This window comes from Hydractinia symbiolongicarpus, chromosome 11 (genome assembly GCF_029227915.1).
Source record: "Hydractinia symbiolongicarpus strain clone_291-10 chromosome 11, HSymV2.1, whole genome shotgun sequence".
NCBI lineage: Eukaryota > Metazoa > Cnidaria > Hydrozoa > Anthoathecata > Hydractiniidae > Hydractinia > Hydractinia symbiolongicarpus.
In genome coordinates, this window is record NC_079885.1 from 5,872,931 (window position 1) to 5,893,381 (window position 20,451).

Genomic DNA, 20,451 nt, shown 5'->3' on the forward strand with positions numbered 1-20,451 from the left:
TAGTAAAAATATATAAAATATATCCAATGGTTATGATTTGCAGTTAACAAAAAAGAAAAATACCAGCAGCAAGGTGGAGAGCACTGGTCCCTTTTAACAGGTAATTGACATCAACTCCATTGTTGAGACATTTAACAACTGATCTAGAAAAGCAGTGATAACTCATGTGAGGTACCATTACTATAACACAGTTTTGCGTAAGGATGGACCAAATGTGTTACAAAAAGGTGTAAAAAATATTGACTGAGATAGCAAGAAGTAAAAAAAATTATTTTCACAGCTTGGTGAGACTAAAAAAGTTATTTTCTTAAAGTATATATACAACAAAAAGTTAGGTAACATTTTCCGTAACATTTAGAAAGGCAAAAGTTAAATTTCAATTAAAAAAAAATCGATCAAGACAAGGAATGTAAATCATACTTTAAGTTTTGCTTCCGCATGGAATGTTGTAATCTTTGTTCTAAAATGAACGGTGCTTCAGACGCCACTGACGACCTAACAGCAAATAAAAAATAAAATCACCCAACTTAAACATGCTTTTTACAGGATATGGTAATGAAATGTATAATTACTAAGATTTTTAAAATGATAAAAAATCTTTTTATTGGAGAGAGAGAGAATCTTTTTATCTGTGAAATTTTAAAAACAGTAACAAGAGTTTATGGTTGCTTTTTATTTTCGTTTACATTTGCAGTTATGGTGCGTAGAATTTCATTAAGAAAGATGCGCAAGTAGAGAATCAAATGAAAGCTTCAGGTATCGTGGTAAAAAACACCGTTTCAGTATGTTTATAACCAAGAAGTCATTCTCCATTAAAGTTTAACAAAACACGTAAAGTTGCAACTTCCTCTAAAAAAGAAGTACGCAAATAATACGGCTTGCTTGTCTTCTCATATTTGTCACTCAACCAATCTTAACTAAGAACTGACTAAACCAATGGAAGTATAGCTATCTCCATGTTAACTCAAATCTCCTATCTTCCGATGCTGCACTACTCCCATAAAAACATCACTAATCTACATTACCTATCAGATGCCACTGATCTATTTGAAGCACTGCAATGTAACAACACTGTCTCGTTGGAAGGTTGACAAAGTGTTGACTGGCTAGCTGTTCGTGATTGCAACATCTAAATTGTTAATAAAAACTATCTACTAATGCTATGAAGATAAAAAATACTTTGAAATTCTGCTTTCCTGTTAAAGTTTACTGTGGGGTATATACTTTAATTTTTGGTGAACCACTTATAACACCACCCTTGTGTGATGCCAAACAAATGTTCAACAAAATATTGTGCAAAGTCTCCATCGTACATGGTGGGTTAAAGAAATTGTACTATCCTAACTTTAAAAATCTTTTTAGGTGATTTTTAGTAGAAAATTTTATTGTACCACATGTGAAAGATATAAACCTTGCAACAAACCAACCTGTGACTGCATCTTATCCAATGTGTGACATCTCTCGCAGTTGCAGACACTATGTTGATCGGACGTAGCATTTGACAGTGGTGTAAACCGACCATTAAAAGAAGAACTTACACCTGAATGGAAACACTCAGATAAGTATGCACACCAACATTCTTTAATCAGCAAATTAAATATTATCAAAAAACGCGCAATCACACAAGTTTTCGGGGCGTTTAAAGGAAGGCGTTTATAGGAAGGAAACATTATATATTTTTATTAAGTTTAGCAATTAATCTGACGGGCGCTTGAAGTCGAGAAATGATTATTTGGGTTAGTGTGGTATTAAAAAGATGAATACTTGACTGATGATATGATTTTGTCCCAAATTGTCTCTTGACTTGACCAGTTCGTCCTGAAAACTAAAGTTTAAAAAGAAAAAGAATTAAACATAAAATCAAATCAGAAGATTATGCATTTGTCTCACCTTTGCTTTAGCAAGCATTCTCGATTTTTGTTTTCTTTGTACACTCCGGGTCAATCTTGATCTAATTTTTGATTTCGAGGTATCTACATGCGAAAAATAATACAAAAAACAACAAAATCGACTAACTCATAAGATATGTATCTATTTAGCTTCACACAAGTTACAACTTTCGTAAAGTTGCACATACACAACTCTGATGGCTGATTTTATGCAAATTTAACACGATTACCGTATCATAAGGACTGAAATACCTCGTACGTAAAATAGAACTTCAATGTTTGTTGAAGGTGGCGAGGAGATGGACTAAAATTTGATGAATTATAAGTTCTTAAAAGTATTAAGAGAACAAACAAACAAACAAACAAACAAACAAACAAACAAAACAAACAAACAAACAAACAAACAAAACAACGAAGTCAACAGGCAAAAAACAACAAGACAAAACAATGAAATGAAATGAGGGAGCAAATAAACAAATATCTAAACAAACGAAAAAGAAGATACCTGCACAGAATCACCAAATTTTATCGTCCACCCTTCACTTTCATCATTCCTCATAAATGTTGACAGCTCTATGATAGAAAATGTTCAAGGTAAACTTTTTCCATTGTTAGCGAATTGTTACTTACATAATTAATTTCAGCTGTAAAAATTGATTATGAATATTTTCACCTCCATCATTAGTGATAACACTTCGCAAAAAATAATTGCTACTATGTACACGTTTGTGTAGGTACGGATTCATCATATCTACAGGATACTGTAGACACATCTCTTTGCCCTGTCCACTAAGAAAAACAAAATTGAAAGAAAATATTAACCCAATCTATGCCAGTTAGTGTGTGTAGCTTTCATGGCTTGACTTTATGCTTTAAATCAACGAGGACTATCTCTTTGCAGGAGTCTTGTTGATATCAGTTACGATGAGAACTTAAAAGGCTATCCTGAGTAGGTAAAAAAAAAAAAAAAACACCACCGTTATGAAAATTATGTAAGAAACCTAACTTTTCGCCAAACACTGCTTTTTAATACACCTCATTACAACTGAACACGCTTAATTTATTGATGTTCTCGTTTTAAGCTTTTGTGGAGAATTATTATTTTTATAAAAATCGAATAGTAAGGCAAATGTATTTTCCCTTTTATTATTCTTATGTTCTGTTTCCAGTTTCATTTTCTTTATACATTTATTTTTAATAGGACAAGTTCCCTCTGTCTTATGCGAAGTGAACACAATCCGCAGAAGATACTTACTTAGGAAACGTAACGATGAGTATCTCTGGAAATTTGGAAACCATCGTATCACATGGAAGCCATGTTGCATCATTAAAGCAAGATGGACATGTAGAGGTATACCGTCTGAAATACAAATGTGACGGAGCAACGAAAGGGTTCATACTGTAGGTATTATTTCGTTAAATTCAGACAAGACATGGTACTGATTGTGAGATAACAAAACAGCAAGTGGAAATAGTATTTTGGTTAAATTTTGTAGAGGTTGTACCCTCTAGAAATTATATGCGATAGAAATCTCAATTTTTACAAAGATTGTTAAAATTTGCTGAATGCAACTAGAAATGACATTATTCTGTGACAATCCAGAAATTATATTGTGGTGAAAATAGCCTGATATATCTATTCCAGTGTGAAATGTTTTAACGTGACTATTTTTGGAAGTTGAATTGCCGAGAGAGAAAATGAAAAATTTACTGGATTTCCTATAAAAACAATTTCAGGGTGGCTAGATACCCTTTAACAACAGAATAGACTTTAGCAGACAAATTAACTTAAATTGGAATTTGATTTTGCGATTTTTAAGTAGTGTTCAAGTAAAAACATTATGAACCAGTTAAATTAATAGCCGATTCAGGCTGTAACAGTATATAAATGTCGGTACTTGAAAAACACCATTTAACACCATTTAATTAATTTAAAATTTTTTTTCAAGACTGTTTTTTTTTTTTTTCCAAATTTCTCAGGGTTTTTACCCCGAATTCTAAACTTTAATGTAATATTTATAAATAATTCTTACTGTTCATAAAATCCTCTCAAACATTCATTTAGTGTGATGCATTCATATGGAGAGTTCGCAGCTACAGAAGAATCGTCATAAACAGCCAGAATCTAAAACCAATCGATACTATAACACAACCAAACATTTTGCAACACACCACTCTTGTAAATTTGCTCCTAACTCGATCTTTCGCCATCTTAAACTTTTACCGGTGCTCTGAGTGCAGTGCTTTTCAGAAGTTGCTATAACATATATTCTACAGTTATCACCTTCTTATATTTGTCATCATGGAATAAAAGAGTGATTGTATAATGCTGACTCATCATAATTTTGTCATTGAGTTGAACAGGACATCCAGCACAGCAAGGGTTTAGACAGAATATACAATGGCCAATCTAAAAGTACAAGGTTGTTATACTTTTTATCTATATATATATATATATTAAAGAAATTTGAAAACAACAAAAACAACAATAACGCAAACAACAACAGAGACATTCGAAAATAAAGGCAACAAACGACGCAACTTCAACAAGAGCAAGAGCTAAAACAAAAACAATAAAACCGCACACACAATAGCAACAACAACAACAACAACAAACAAACAACAACACCGAAACCATAAATAAAACACTGCTATAAAAAACTTTTTATTTGTCAAACGCTTACTTTGTTTTTGATGCACATTGAAATATTCTTGTAGTCTGTATGATGTATGTCAAAGATTCGATTCAATCGTTCGAATATATGCAAGCCATGGCATATTCGAGGAAAACACAGTACCACTGTCACAGTTGACATCTAAATAGATATAAAACCTGCAGACAAATCAAAGGCCTAAAATGTTAGTGTTCATTTTTATCTTTTTTACGTAGACAATGCCATAAATTAAAGAAACAAATTTTATGCATCGTTAACTGTGTAATTTTGTACATCGCTAACTGTGTAGCAGTGAGCACGATTCGATTTACGGTTGATATGCCTGGAAATTGCAAACGAACCCACTACATGCAGCAATGTGTTAACGACGCACACAAATAGCTTATCCAGATGCCGTCAATATGTAGAAGGTATATTATGGCACATTTATGTGTTGTAATCTGTAATGCTTTTATATTTTTCCGACTTTTAACAAGTTTAAAGTTACTACTTAATTTCCACTGGGGTTATCGTTATGTGTACAAACACTTCTTCAAGCTCTCGTGTCTTTCCTAGTCAATGATAGTCCATAACAATTGTGGTAGAGTGCATCAAAACAAATTAATTAAGGGAAACTTACTGATGATGGGAAACTCAACTGAACATATGTTAACGCAGAATAACTTTTTCTTTGTGTTGGTATTTCTTTAATCTGTAATATTTCATCGACATCTGTGTTTTGCTCCGACACAATAGATACAGCAGGCGTACTTGTGGAAACCAGGTTCTCATCAGGCTTGGTGGACGACATTGTGTGCATAGAACAAACACTCATGTTAAGTGATAAATCCCCAGCTATTGTATTGAAAGCCCAAATCTGACCATCTTCACACATCAATGAGAAAATTTTGCTGCTCGCCTGTTAGTAAAGTATGGAAAAAATGGTATATATCTCTTGTTTGACTAAACATAAAAAATTCTGTATTTGGTCAGTTTCATAATTCACACAATTTACTACGCTTTGGTTGAGAAATTGGATTTTTTATATTCTCACAAAATTTGGAAATGTTAAAAGAGGACAGCAAAAGAAGAAAAGAAAATTGAGGATATTCTATATGTACAGTAAGCACAATCTTGCATCGGTCTTTTAAAACTTGTTACAATCGTTGACAAAATAAACGAAAAATGATAGCCATAGGTGATTATATTGTCTGTGTGTATATTAGAGTCACGCATTTTGAACTTGCTAATGTTCACAGTGGACTTCGCTAATTGTTGCTGATGGGACATTTGTCAGATGCACAAGATTAATTTTTACTTACTGAAAGTTGTATCAGTTCTTTAGGTGTGTATAAGTACAATGCTATACCATCTGCAGCAACTTCCAATTTTTTTTTGTGCAGAACGGTCATTAATTTATCCTTTAAATCACCAACAGTGCTCCAATCAGAGACAGAAAACATAAACCTATATACATACACGAAACAAAGTAAACACAGATTTATAACAGCCACAATTTTATTCCATCTAGAGAAAGTGAAGCTAGTAGTAAAAAAAGCGTACACACAGTTTTAAAAAGCAGCTTGGATTCCAAATTAAAAAAAAGGTATTATTTATTTTTCCAAATTTCACATCTCATTTGTAGTGGTTCATGTTGAATTAAAATTTAAAGTAACTTTTTTTTAAAAAAAAAGAAATGATGCTGAAAGAATGCTTACTTGCTTGCTTTACTGATTGTTTAAAAATGCAGTGAATATTAGTATGGTACTCTAGCTTGTTAACTTCAGTTACCTTCATGTATATATCAATGGTACAATGAGTAATTATCAAACATATAAGAATACCTTGTCAGAAGAAAATGTCCTTGTTCATTCCATCCAGCATATGTCATAACTACATAAACAATATAATAGGGTTATTGGAGTGACAGAGTGAAGAAAGAAAAAATGTAGTGCACAAAAATGTAAAAGAGAAAAATTAATTAAAAAATGTCTGCTTGCTAACTTGCTTTTCATATTGAAGTTAATGAAAAATGTAAATCAGCAAAATTTTTTCCTTAGTTATCCTAACTAAAACTTCATGCGAATTGTGACTTCATCATGATGCTAAAATAATCCTGTGAAACACTCTACCAAGAATTCACACAGTGTGTGCAGAGCCATAAACATTTTACATACTTATACATTTTTCTTCAATAGCGTTATATGGGACATGGATTTCAGTAAAAGCTTCATTTTCAGTTTTTGTGAAACCACATTTACAAGTCATCTAAAAAATACAAATATGTCTATCATCCTATATACATTGACTTCTTAACCAATCACACAAATGGACAATTACGAGACAGTGTGTTTGAAACAGTCATTTGAGACGTAATTATTAAATTTTAAAGTTAAAAATTTGGTTGCTTTTTTCTATCAGCATCTCCCCACTACAGAAATTAAATATCAAATGCTAGTCCTTTTTATGATTTTTAAAAAAAGAATTATAGAACTTCATTTGTCTACCTTTCTCTTAAGGTGACCTCTAAACAAATGGCTCACAATGGTATGATTTTCTTTGCTTAGGAACCTGAATAAAAAAATGACCATAAATTGATTACAATTATTTTTTAAAATATTTTCAACATCATCAACCCCTTCTTTTATTCTTGACTTTAGCTAGCACTAAAATATACGAAATTTATGGGTTTTTTCTTAACCATTCGGCCCTCTTACGTTGACGTTACAGTACAGTGACTTGAAAGTCTACCCATCAGCCATCGTTTTTGCCATAAAAACCACCAAAATCACTATCAGGTGAATTAAGCTGGCAGCAGTACAACAGAAAAGAAAAGTGTGACGTATACAACAGCTATGGCAGGATTTGATCCAGGTACTCGTAACTTCAAAATACAATGTTCTACGACTAAGCTATAACAGCAACCAAGCAAACATACACTTACTTGCATTTTTCCGTACATACACTTCTAACAATTTTGTTACTTTTAGCTTGTACTAATTCTTCATGAAATATTTCTAACATGCTCAACAATAAAGAAGTCGGTGACTGAAAAAAAATTAAAATAAATTTTCAGTAGAATTTTTTCTTTCTACCTCAATATCAGGGTGGTCATTCTTAATACCGTAAATGATTGAGTAAGCTCCCTGGGCGGTTATTTAACTTGTCATTTTCAAGGAGGGCGCATATTCAATCATTTACAGTATTTGAGTAAATTTTAAGAATTAACGATTATCACAAAAGTTAAAACGCCTTTAATATTTCAAACATATGTTTACGCATGTGCCTGTTACTATGACCCAGACTCTTTTTTAAAATACAAAACAACAAATCAGATTATTTTTAAAGTAAAAACAAGGGTTTATTAATAACAAATGTGAAAAAAGGGTTTTGATGTTTTCGAATATGTGTCAGCCATTTACACAATTTTAGTTGTCATACAGAAGCAGTCGTTTCAGGTTACAAGATTGGATAAGGAAGACTTAGCTAATCTAGCTATCTACCTTACTTAATTTTAACTTATTTGCTATAAAGAATAGCTATACTTTATTGCAAACTTAACTGCAGTTTTTATAACTAGAACGTTCAACAGACTTGATTAAAGCGGAAATAAAAGCGAAGTATTTTCATATACAATTTAACTTATACAAAAAAACAACAAGAAATATGGATTCACTAAAGGAATTAAAAACAAACCCAAAATTGAATTGAGATTGTTTGGATTCTTTATCCTTCAAAAAACATTAGCAACAGGTGTGGTCAGTACCTACCTCTTCATGAAGAGATGTAGAAAGATCTTGAGATAAGAACATTGAACAAAATGTATCTGATAAAATATTTGCTTGGTCAATGTAAATGGAAAGTGCTTCCATGAAGAAACTAATGGTCGGATAGTTCTAAACATAAAATAGTGAATTTGTTAAAACTATGATGATTTGTTAAAACTATGATATGAAAATCGAATGACAAGTTATTCATAAATAAAAATAGAAACAAATGATAAAAAAATATTATCCTTTCAGGAAGGCATTGTTGATTTAAATAGATATTTTACAGGCCAGCAATCAAATGTTGGCTTAAATCCAACGACTCCAATTTTTATTTTGGAATATGGAAAGCCAACCTGAATTTCGACAATCCTAGCTTCCGAATAAATCAAATACCATGAAAAAAGTATCACCACGCCCTATTTTCCATATTAAGCCCAAAGCTGTAAAACTCGGAAGTATATTATTATATTACTCCCTGTCTGTTTATGAGGTAATTTAGAAACCAAAAACCAGGGGTATTGTTAAATTAAGCTCTGAGAATTTTTAACAGACTATTGACTGTAGTTATAATAAATATATTGAATATAATATACTGAACAGAACCACAAGTAATACATCAACTAAACTAAAAAAAGTCTCTGCAACAATAAACAGAGCTACAATTTCACCACACAACTCTTTGAAACCGTAGATGACTTGTTTGTTTCTTATAAAAGTACATAAAATACAGCGTATTATAAAGCATTATCAAGTACCTCTCTGGTTGCATCTTTTAAAACATCTAGTGAAAGATCTAGTACAAAAAATAAAAGCATTTAATTTACTGGTTGCAAAATAAATTAAGATTCAACTGAAATATTCACGGTTAATGAACTACAGTAAATACACAAATAAATCTGATACTAAAAATATTGTATGAACATCAAGGTTTGCTGAAGTAACTAAACAGCCTTCAGGTACGTTTCATTATAATTGTGATTATAATTTTCATTATAAGCGGCATGCAGTATATGTAAAGATGCAAAAATATCAAATCTTCAAAAATCTGCTAATTAAGTCCTTAAATTTTTTCCACACTTACCCCTTCCACTCTCTTACTATTATGAAGCATAAATTTCTGATCTCTTTTTTAACTGCTAATTTAAAAAGCAAAAATTATGTAAGCTTCATATACATACTGCCAATAAAATTCTGAAACTTTGGAATATTCATCAAGCAATACAAAATTGAAGCGAGTGGAGATGGAATGTGAGATGTTAACTCATGCTGCTGTACAGAACAAAATTTATTTGGCTTTTGCTGTGAAGTTTCTTTGTGTTGTATATTTGATCCAGTCTTTACTTGTGTGGATAACCATGGCACTGTATTCATGCATCCTCCGTCTACAAATTTAGAACACATGACAAATGAAAAAATTGATGATAATCATTTCTTCCTCTGATCTTTTAGCTATACTTTCGCAATTACAGATAAATAAAGAAACGGTAAAAATAAATTTAGAACTATTACCATGAACCACAGAATGTACATACCAATGAAAGGTGCGATTTCATCCTTCGCCACAATTTCTTCTGACTGCTCTTGGTCAGATCTGAGACAAAATATTATCTTAATTAGGGACGAAAATGAGTTTTTATCTATATTACAAATTATTATATAATATTATTAATACCTGTATACATCGCATGCAATGAGGTATAAAAAGAATGGGAAAATCTTGGATTCTTACACGGTCCACTGAATAGTATCTTTAGATTGTACTGGTATCTTTACACATTTTTGAAATGCACAGGTAAAATATTATTACAAGCTCCTGAGCTTGTATTAAAACGCAAATTTGTCCTACAAAAATGGAAATTATTGCCTCTCCGAGAACCGACACGGGAGTAGTCGTGTGTTCGAATCTCATCTTGGTAACTATTTTTACTTTTTTTTTACTATCCTGCCTGCAAGGATGTGTTTTGAACTCGTAACTAACTAACCAAATAGTCAATGACATCATAATTTTGATTTTTGTCACCTAAATGTCATTTTAGACCAAAATTGGTCCAAAAATTAAAATTACTTTATTTTCGACAAAATTTGGCAAAGTTAACAAATAAAGTATGCTGAACATGATAGAGACGTTAAAATGTTAATTTTTGCTAACTAAATGGCATTTAAGACCATAATTTTTCAATTGCGCAACTTTTAACCATAGGCTGTATTTTTTGTTAGCAGAAATTGTAGAATTGGGTCGCATTTTCGATGTTTCATAGTTGTGCATTTTTAAAAGCGAGATAGTTTAAGCAGCGCATGCATCTTGTGTATTTTTTAAAAAGATAAGTGTTGAAAAGCTTTATTTAACTAACTGGTAAAGTAAAGGTGTTTCCACCAAAGTTTTCCAAAGTGAATGTAGGCAGAATTAGGGTCTCCCCAAATGCCTGAAAAGTAGTCTGCAAAAAATAAAATTTCTACAAAAATACACAAGAGAAAAACAAAAAAGCTCCACCATATATAAATAATGACGAGAACGAAATTCTTTTCGCTACGCTAATGACACGCTAACATAGTGAAACATGATTTCGGCAACACTCCGAAAAAACGTAAATTTTCCGATTCTCTCCTTGTTATTTTTCTCCTTGCTATAATTGCACAGGATTCTTTTTAACAAAGTTTGCTGTTTGTGACAGTTCTGGTAACATATTTTTTTTAACAAGAGCTATTTCCTTTTTCGAACAATTAAGATTGTATATTATTTTTCTTTATTTTGATTTTTCTTTTTTTACTGAATTACTGAATTTTGAACTCCAGACTGACCCAACGTTATTTGAAATTTCGAGGAATTTTCTGTTCAAGCAGATCTCACAAACTAATTTTAAAAAATAACTGTCTAGTTTTAGACTGTGAAGAATGCAGTTGTTTATGCACAACTATACATTTACAAACTTGTAGCGTGTGGATATTCCATAGCGTAAATTACTAATTGAAAACCACAAAGAAAACTGTATTTGCTTAGCGGTGGTGAAATTCTATCATAAAAGAAACCTAAGATGAGGAGTTCAAATATGGAATTTTTTCACTAAATCTTACCAATTCATTATAAAGTAAGAAAACTTACTTAGGAATACAAAGTGATCGACGACAATACTTTTCAACTGATATTGCATGTCCAGTCTAGACAAAAAAATACACTGTTAAACCTGAAAGTCTAAAAAAGACAACATTCATTTTTATTCAGTGTGCTAAAGAATTTAAATAATAAAAATTCTACTTATCATATCTTTTGATTAGCACTTCATACTTACTGTAGTTGCTGGGGATTCTGATGACGTAACTCCACAATACTGGCTTGGTAAAATTAACCTAAACAGTATTAAAAAACGGCCCTTTTGAGTCGTGGTTTTCATTGTCATTGTCTAGTTTTCTTTTAAGAAAAATATAAATGACATTAATATATAAATAAAGTTAGATAAGTAGACAGATCAACATATTTAGATAGCGTTTTAATTTATGTTTCTGTATAATGTATAGATGCCGTAGATAGCGTTTAACCCACACCATTTCAATCATTTCAAACCTAAAATATACCTTGCTAATTTCATCAATCATTTTAATCAAATGAAATAAGAGATATAGCAAGAAAAAACAAATTCTTTTCTCTTTTCTTTCAAGATAAAATTATATGCATACAGAGAGTGTAGTATAGTTCACCAACATACTTTGAAGGTTCATTGTCTTCTTCTTCTTTGTCTTCTAAGTATTCTGCAACAGCTGAAGCTTCAAATTGCTGTAAAAGAGAAAAGTATAAGTTATCCTGTCCATCTAAAATATATTTCAAAAGTTTGTTTTCCAAACAGCACAATTCTTTAAACCAAAGAGAAAAAATGCCGAAATAGTAATTTTAAGAGAGAGTAATGCAGGTATGTTGCAACCAGTTGTTAAAGGAATAAAACCTTCATACCTTAAGAGGGATAAGAATAGACTAAATTTTACATAAATTATTTTCAGTTTTCAAATACCAAATAAAATCATAAACAAAAAAATTAATAAGAACTATAAACAAACAATGCAACTATTAGTTTAAATTTAATCTTTTCACTATTTTAATTTAGCAAAGTTTATATTAGTTTTCAGAAAGTCAATATTCAAGTTGTACCCTTAGTTTAAAAAATTAAGGGTGCGAAGTATTCTTCCAATTTTATCATTTTTTTAAGTTTATTCCAGTTGCTGTTATGTTTTGAAAAATGACAAGTAGGTATAAATGACCAGCAATCCCCTAATAGTCTTTCGTCAATTCCTATTATTATAACTACGGCTAGGAACTTCTAAATGGGTACTATTCAGCAAAACAAGAATTTTTTGTTAAGGAAATGTTTCCTTGCAATCTGCAAAAAATTAATTTATAACGAAAATCAACTTTCCTTAAGAATCATTAAATAATTTAACACTGCAATCAAACATCCGCAAATCGCTATTGAAACTGGCATGCCCAAATGATTTTCAGCAAGGGAAAGATTGCTCACTTAAACTGAGTTTTCATGTGAAAAGCTTTCTTTATGTCAGCGTAAAAATGTCAACACAGTTAAAATCACTATTACGCAATTCTTTGTAGACTAGCAAAGTTCAAGCTGTACAAACCTTTAATTTCTTTGTTTCTTCCTTTAGTTCTTGAAGAATTTTCCAATTCTCTGATATAAACTTGAAGTCCTAAATGCAATCAAAATGATATGAAGGTCAAGGTTAATAATGAAACAACTTAACCTTTCAATACACAACCAGAAAATATTTTCAAGAAAGTTATCGATCCATTGCTTCTGTTGAATGCAATACCCAGCCATAGTTGAAATAAGTTAAAAAAAACATCAAGGTTAATTAAAACCACTTGTACATCAATAGAATATTGCTCTTATACAACTCTTACACCACAAGAGCTCAAGCACATGTTTTGTCATATGCATTATTTTGTATATGTAAGCGTGTGTGATAATCTTCATCTAATCTTGTAACACACCCCTTTTTCAAGAGTTTGGACAGTGACAAACAGCAGCAAGTCCTAAGACGAATCTAAGAGCAATCTAAGAAACACATCTTGAACACTTGTGAAAGACAAAAATAACAAGAATAAGTTCTGAAATAATATATATTGAATTAAATTTTTTTTGCCAAAACCAAAAGTCTGAAATATTATACCAGGTATGTTGAGGCCAACTATGGCTCAGTGTAAAAGAAAGTGAAGATATTCAATCAAATTTCTAGCTAGCTTGGTGATTGAGTAGTCAAACCAAGGAAAAAACCTAGCAACCATAATAAGAACATTTATATATAAACATTTACTATAAATTTAACGATATATAAATCAAAATATATGCTAGCTACAGCTATAACTAGCTAGCTACGATTCATAACTGTATCCAAAGACCAGCCTGTCCTAATCTTGGGACAGTGTTGCTTTCTTTCCTAGGAATTCTTACTTGCACTTATTCATGATTATTTTACTGCTAGGGATATTTGTGCATTGTCAAGTAATGAGAACAAAGATTGACCTGCCCAATCTTACAACAATTGTATGGGAATAATACAAAACTTAGCATGCAAGGTCTTGTATATACTAATACACACCTTGTTACTTTTTCTTTGCATTTTCTTTATCTATAGCTATACAAATTATGTTCATAACTTTATCCTGATCTAAATTTTTGAAAAAAGAAATTAAACAATAGACAGTCTTTGTCGCACGCGCATGCCTTCGCACACACCATGTGAAAATCAGGCGTGCTCTTTAGTAATAATAATAATAATAATAATAAATATTTAAAGTAGCCAGAAAATCACAAAAACCTATAGTTACTGGATTGTTTCAACTGGGGGCCACCAGAACAAAAAGAAACAAAAAATTATAAACCTTAGATTGCCTCAGCTCAATCAAAAATATTAACATTTATAATCTGTGAAAATTGAAAAAAAAAAGAATAAAAAATAAAAATTAAAAAGTTAAAAAGTGATCTCCATTAGAATTTGCCAAATACATTAGAGATGATATTAAAGATTATTGAGATACATTAAACGAAAGCAGACTTCCATCACAGGTCAATTGGTCTGGAAGATTATTCCACGCTTTTGCAGCTCTAAATGGGAAGGCTTTTTTGCCAAATTCCGTGTTGACCAAGGGAAGTGTGAACCTGTTTTTTAAAGCTCCTCTTGTTTGATGATTATGACAGTTTTTTGTCAAAAGTAACTTTGAGCGCATCTAATCAGTAGCAATGTGATTCATGGCTTTGAAAACTATGGCAATGGCATCGTTTTTGATGAGTAAATTATTCATTGAATATTCCCTCTCTTTCCCAAGAAAGGTACGGATACATTTTAATCGTTTTTCTAGTTTTTCCAATCTACCTTGGGTGGCACAAGCCCATGCCGAGGAGCAGTTAAAATATGGCATGACAAGTGTATTAATTAAAAGGTTTTTTGTGTGAGGTGTTACACAGGATGCAATGGTTATAATATTAGAATATTTAATTAGTATTTTTCTATTTATGTCATTAATGTCCTTTTCCCATTGCATTTTTTGATTAAATGTTACCTCAAGATATTTAACTTTTTCGCTATCACACTCCTTGTTCTACTTCGTACACACGCCAAGCAGAACTTAGCTATTTTAGAGTAATCCCTTACCCAAACTTTACCCAATACATAATTGTTCTTCCGTGTTAAAATGTATCTATAAAATGTATTTCTATTAAAAACCCACCTTCATTAAAATTGTTGACGTAAGATACATTTCAAATGTTTTGCGTCTGCATTGCGTCGATAATATTTTTGTTTTTCAGCTGGCAAAAAATTTCGTCATTAACCTTGTATTGATCTCCTTAAGACAATGACAAATGGAAATGAAGTACAAGTCCTATTGACCACCAGAAGTACACCATCAGGAAGGTCCTGATGGTGTACTTCTTAAGTTAATAGTTCTGTCCCAACTAGCTCACTATGTTTTAAGATAAACTGATTATGAAGTAAGTTGTACATGTGCTATTTATTTATTTCATTAAGTTGAATATCGCAGAAGTTGCCGGTGACATGCTTCGAAAATGCGTGTCACAGGCACAGTTCAATGCAAAGCAAAACTGTACAGGAGACTCAATTGTTAGAGTCTTCGTAGAACATCTCTTCTCACAAAACCAAGGGCAGGGCTGACTTATTGCCTGCTGTGTCATATGGGAGACAGAACTTCTGGACTTCTTTTTAATACGATATACATTTTTTTCGATTATTATTACTAAACATATTTGATTTCTCTTTCCCCTTTTTTAATTTTTTAAACTTTATTCAACATGTTTTTTCTTTGGTATTATTACATCACGAGAACATTCGTCCGAAAGCTGTATTAAGGTACAGGACACCTAACCTCTCCCATGTTCTGGTTATATTTAACTTGCATGGGTGCGCACTCTTCTCGCAGTATTCTCTGTGACAATAAAGGTCGGACTGACTTGTGGCATGGTTCCAAATGGTCTTCTGTCTTTCGTTCGAGTCTCAGTGTAATGCACCAGCCAAACATAAGAGTGTCAGCATGAAAAGGAAAGGGGCCGACTTTAATGTTCTCTATACGTGACGTAACAACACCATTAATTTAAATTTTACAACAAAATTACGTCGGCAATTTTTTTGCCAACTACTATGCTTCAAAAACTCCGCGCTGTCGCTCTCCTAAATGTAATAATTCCATGCCAAAATCATAAGCTAGGCGTGCAATACTAATCGCACGCATGTGTTAGTGGGTGCAAATATTAATGACCAGGCTTAAAAAAACGATTGCATTATAGCTATATAAAGTATGATACAAATAACTTAAAGCATGTTTTTTAAATGAGCTTTCAGCTTCTGCTCTCATACGTGATTATCTTGTTTCTATAGGCTTGTTGATAATTTTTGTGTGATATTTTTATGTTCTGTGTGTTCACTTAAAAATGATAAATTTTCCGTGTGGTGTCTGTGGAAAGTCTGTTAATTCAAATCATAAGGCTATTCAGTGTGATATTTGTAAATTCTGGATTCATATTAAATGCAATGGTCTCAATGCTGATGATTATATATCTCTCCAAAACTCTGATGAACTTTGGTTCTGTTGTAAATGTATCAACAAAATTCTCCCCTTTGGCTCAACAACTCCCCCCTTAGTTTATGACAAGAGTCTTTCCTCTATGGAAATGAAAAGGTTTCTCTCCCAGCTCAACTCTATTGAAATCAACGAGGTCCCCCATCCTGAAACCATGGGTGGTGTCAACTGCAAATATTACGATCCAATTGAATTCTCTGCCCTTCAAGTTAATTCTGATAAATTCTCCCTTTTTCATATGAATATCGCCTCTCTGTCTAAACATATTGATGAACTAAAGATTCTGTTAGGTCAACTTGGGCATGACTTCAGTGTTATTGGTATCACTGAGACCAAATTCCAGACTAAAATCCCACCTATTAACTGCGATCTATCGGGTTATTCCTTCACGCACACACCTACTGAAGGTGAAAAGGGTGGTGCTCTTTTGTACATCCCTAATCACTTGCAATTTATTGAACGTCCCGACCTGGATACTCTTGCATATAAAAGCAAGGAGCTTGAATCTAAATTCATTGAAATTATACGGGCCAAAGATAGAAACATGATTGTTGGATGCATCTACAGACATCCCTCGATGTCTGTTGATGAGTTCAACAATCATTTTTTATTGCCTCTTCTTGAGAAAGCGTCTTCAGATAACAAGTCTATCTTCCTCCTTGGAGACTTTAATTGACCTTCTAAAGTCTGAAACAGTCAAAGAAGTGTCCGATTACATCGATATTACTTCGCAATTTAACTTACTCCCGCATATAATTCTTCCCACAAGAGTTACTGAAGTTTCTAGCACGATTATTGATAATATTTATTTTAGTTCAGCCAAGTGGGACACTGTGTCTGGTAATATTATAAGTTCAATATCTGACCATTTCCCTCAGTTCTTAGTCTTAAAAAACTTGTCTGCAATCAATCCTTTGCACACCTCTGATGATATATTTGTTCATGATTGGAAGAAATTTCATCACAATGACTTTCTCACCGAACTTCACAATAAAAATTGGGATGATATCCTACAATTGAATGTAGATGATCCCAACTTATCGTTTAACAATTTTTACAATTGTATCAACAGTCTATTGGTCAATCATGCTCCTCTAAAAAAAACATGCAACAAAAAAAGAAAAAAAAAATCCAATCCTTGGATTACTAATGGTATCCTTACCTCAATAATCAAAAGAGACCATCTGCATAAATGCTTTTTAAGAGAGAAAGATCCACTTTTAAAGTCTTCCTTGCTAGAGAGTTTTAAAAAGTACCGCAACAAAATTGTATCTCTATGTAGAATGAGTAAGAGTAATTTCCTCAATAAATATTTTAGCAATAACCAAAAAAATATTGGCAATATTTGGAAAGGGGTTAAAAATATTATTTCTGTTCGTTCTTCTGTTTCTGCTTCTCCCACCTGTATGAACATTAATAACTCTGTTGTAACTGATCCAGTGACAATTGCTAATTCTTTTAATGATTACTTTGCTTCAATTGCAGATAACATCAGAATGAATATCCCGTTCACTCGAAAACATTTCTCCTCTTTTCTAAAAAATTCTACTTCTAATTCGATGTTTCTTTCACCAACTGATGATTTAGAAGTTCTGCATTGCATTTCTTCCCTTGACCCTGGTAAATCTTCTGGGCCATTCAGTATTCCTGCCCATATTTTAACTCTTGTTAAATCTGAATTATCTATACCACTTTCAAAACTTATTAATTTGTCTTTCACAACTGGTATTTTTCCTACAAACCTAAAAACTGCCAAGACCATCCCTATTTATAAAAAAGGGTCCAAATTAGAATTAACAAATTACCGACCTATATCCTTACTCTCAAATATTGATAAAATATATGAAAAAATCATATACAAACGAGTGTATGGTTTTCTCGAAGCAAACAACGCCCTCTACAAGCATCAATTTGGCTTTAGGAAAAATTACTCGACTTCTCAAACACTTCTGAACATCTCTCAAAAAATTATGGATGCTCTTGATAAAGGAAATTATGCATGTGGAGTGTTCATTGATCTTCAAAAGGCTTTTGATACGGTTGATCATGAAATTTTGCTTAAAAAGCTTTTTCACTATGGAATTCGTGGTACCCCACTCTCACTATTTAAGTCTTACTTAACAGGACGTCAACAGTTTGTATCCATCAATGGAAATATATCAACTAGTAATCTTATCAGGCATGGTGTCCCTCAGGGCTCTGTTTTAGGACCTCTTTTATTTTTAATTTATATTAACGACCTGCATTGTTCAATTAATTTTTCTTTGGTGCATCACTTTGCTGATGACACCAATCTCTTAAACTTCAGTAAATCTTTGAAACAACTGGCCAAACAAATGAATTTTGACCTCAAGCTTCTTTGCCATTGGCTCAATGCCAATAAAATTTCTCTTAATGCTAGTAAGACTGAGTACATTGTTTTTAAACATACACGGAAACCTCTTAATTACGATTTTAGGCTTTTTATCAATGGTAAAAGGCTTATACCTAGTAATTGTATTAAATATCTTGGTGTTCTATTAGATTCTGATTTAAGCTGGAAGTCTCAGATCAATGATACTGTTGCCAAGCTCAAGAGGGCCAATGGAGCTTTAGCTAAACTTCGTCACTTTGTGCCTTTAAATGTTCTTATTCTAGTTTACTATGCCATTTTTCATTCACACTTGCAATATTGTAATCAAATTTGGGGTCAGCCAAACAGTCTTGATGTTAATCGTATTACTGTTTTGCAAAATTTTGCTATTAGACTCATGTCTTTTGAATCTCGAAGAGCATCATCCAGTCACCTGTATGGTAATCTTGAGCTCCTCAAATTCTCTGATATTGTCAAATGTCACAATATTCTATTTTTACATAAACTATTTCATGAAAAATTGCCTGCTTCTATCCTTAATACATTTGCGGTTGACTTCACCCATGCTCAAGGCACTCGGGCAGAGAAAATTGGTTTGATCAATCTCCCTACCTTTAATACTATTTCTTTTGGTAAAAACTCAATTAGATTTAATGCCATTAATTCCTGGAATAAATTGCAGTCTTTAATGACTAGAAAATTTGTCTCCCTTGATTATTTTAATCTTAGAAGTGATCTGAAAAAGTACTTTGTTTCCTCTTACTAATCCTTCCTGAATTGTCAGACTTGGCCATTTGTTTCCCGCATGGTTGTTTATCATTTGACCCACTTTTATGTGTGTGTTGTTTTGTGCGTCTCATATCGTTTACTGTAATTGTCCAAGGGTGGCCATACCCTTTGCCTTAGCTTTATGCTATTAGGTATGGTCTCCCTTCAATAGCATTATATATTTTAATTTTGTTACCCTGACTAATTATGATATTTATTTTCTTTTTCTTTATATTTATTTTCTTTTAATTTTAATTGTATATATATAACTGCTATTGATAAATAAAATATCTATCTATCTATCTATCTATCTATCTTTGACCAGAGCCATGATCACATTTATCAGGAAAAAAATTATTTAAAATATATGTATAGTTATACTCTTACATTTACTTTATGTATCAAAAGACTCCCTTTATTCTCAAAGAAAAGATGTAGTTTAACAGGTTCAGATGCATGCAGGAACTACAAAATTGTCAAGGGCTGCATTGTAACCGCGTGAAGCAAGTCATTCCCATTTTGACAAATAGCAACTCTCTTACTAAGGTGCAAAACCCCAAGATGTTCGCACCTTACTGGCAAGCAGCTAGCTAGAATTCTAGAATAACACAGAAAGAAAAAGAAAAAAATATGGTGATCACTTTTCAGCTAGCGGGATAACTAGCTAACCAAAAAGCACACAATAAAACTTAAATCATCTAATTGTGATTTATCTAAGTTAGAATTTCTCAAATCTTCATCCTGCATTACAGAAGTAATCACATTCAATATGATAACCAAATCAAAAAACCCCTTAAAATATAACTGTTTGTTTACTAATTTTATCTGCCATTATGAACACTTTCCCGCAAATATTTGCAGGGGCACTACTAAAACTCGATCTCCGAATGTTCGGCTAGAATTTCATTTTAGCGCCATACCT

At 32.2% G+C, this 20,451-nt stretch overlaps 1 protein-coding gene across 1 annotated transcript; it reads right to left on the reverse strand.

Annotated features, from left to right (window-relative positions):
• Positions 1-3: 3 nt before the first annotated feature.
• On the reverse strand, positions 4-14,457 carry LOC130613960 (uncharacterized). The gene is made up of 27 exons (XM_057435338.1): positions 13,915-14,457; positions 12,934-13,002; positions 12,015-12,082; positions 11,601-11,658; positions 11,414-11,469; positions 9,846-9,904; positions 9,492-9,695; positions 9,069-9,106; positions 8,314-8,439; positions 7,488-7,591; positions 7,051-7,114; positions 6,721-6,811; positions 6,388-6,436; positions 5,866-6,010; positions 5,184-5,462; positions 4,574-4,705; positions 4,174-4,299; positions 3,923-4,014; positions 3,145-3,249; positions 2,563-2,678; positions 2,395-2,462; positions 2,142-2,193; positions 1,891-1,973; positions 1,765-1,825; positions 1,428-1,540; positions 421-495; positions 4-143 (listed from the first exon to the last, which is right to left on the reverse strand). Exons 1-26 carry the CDS (start codon positions 13,933-13,935, stop codon positions 478-480), a joined length of 2,397 nt encoding a protein of 798 aa, XP_057291321.1. The 5' UTR covers positions 13,936-14,457; the 3' UTR covers positions 4-143; positions 421-477.
• Positions 14,458-20,451: the final 5,994 nt, after the last annotated feature.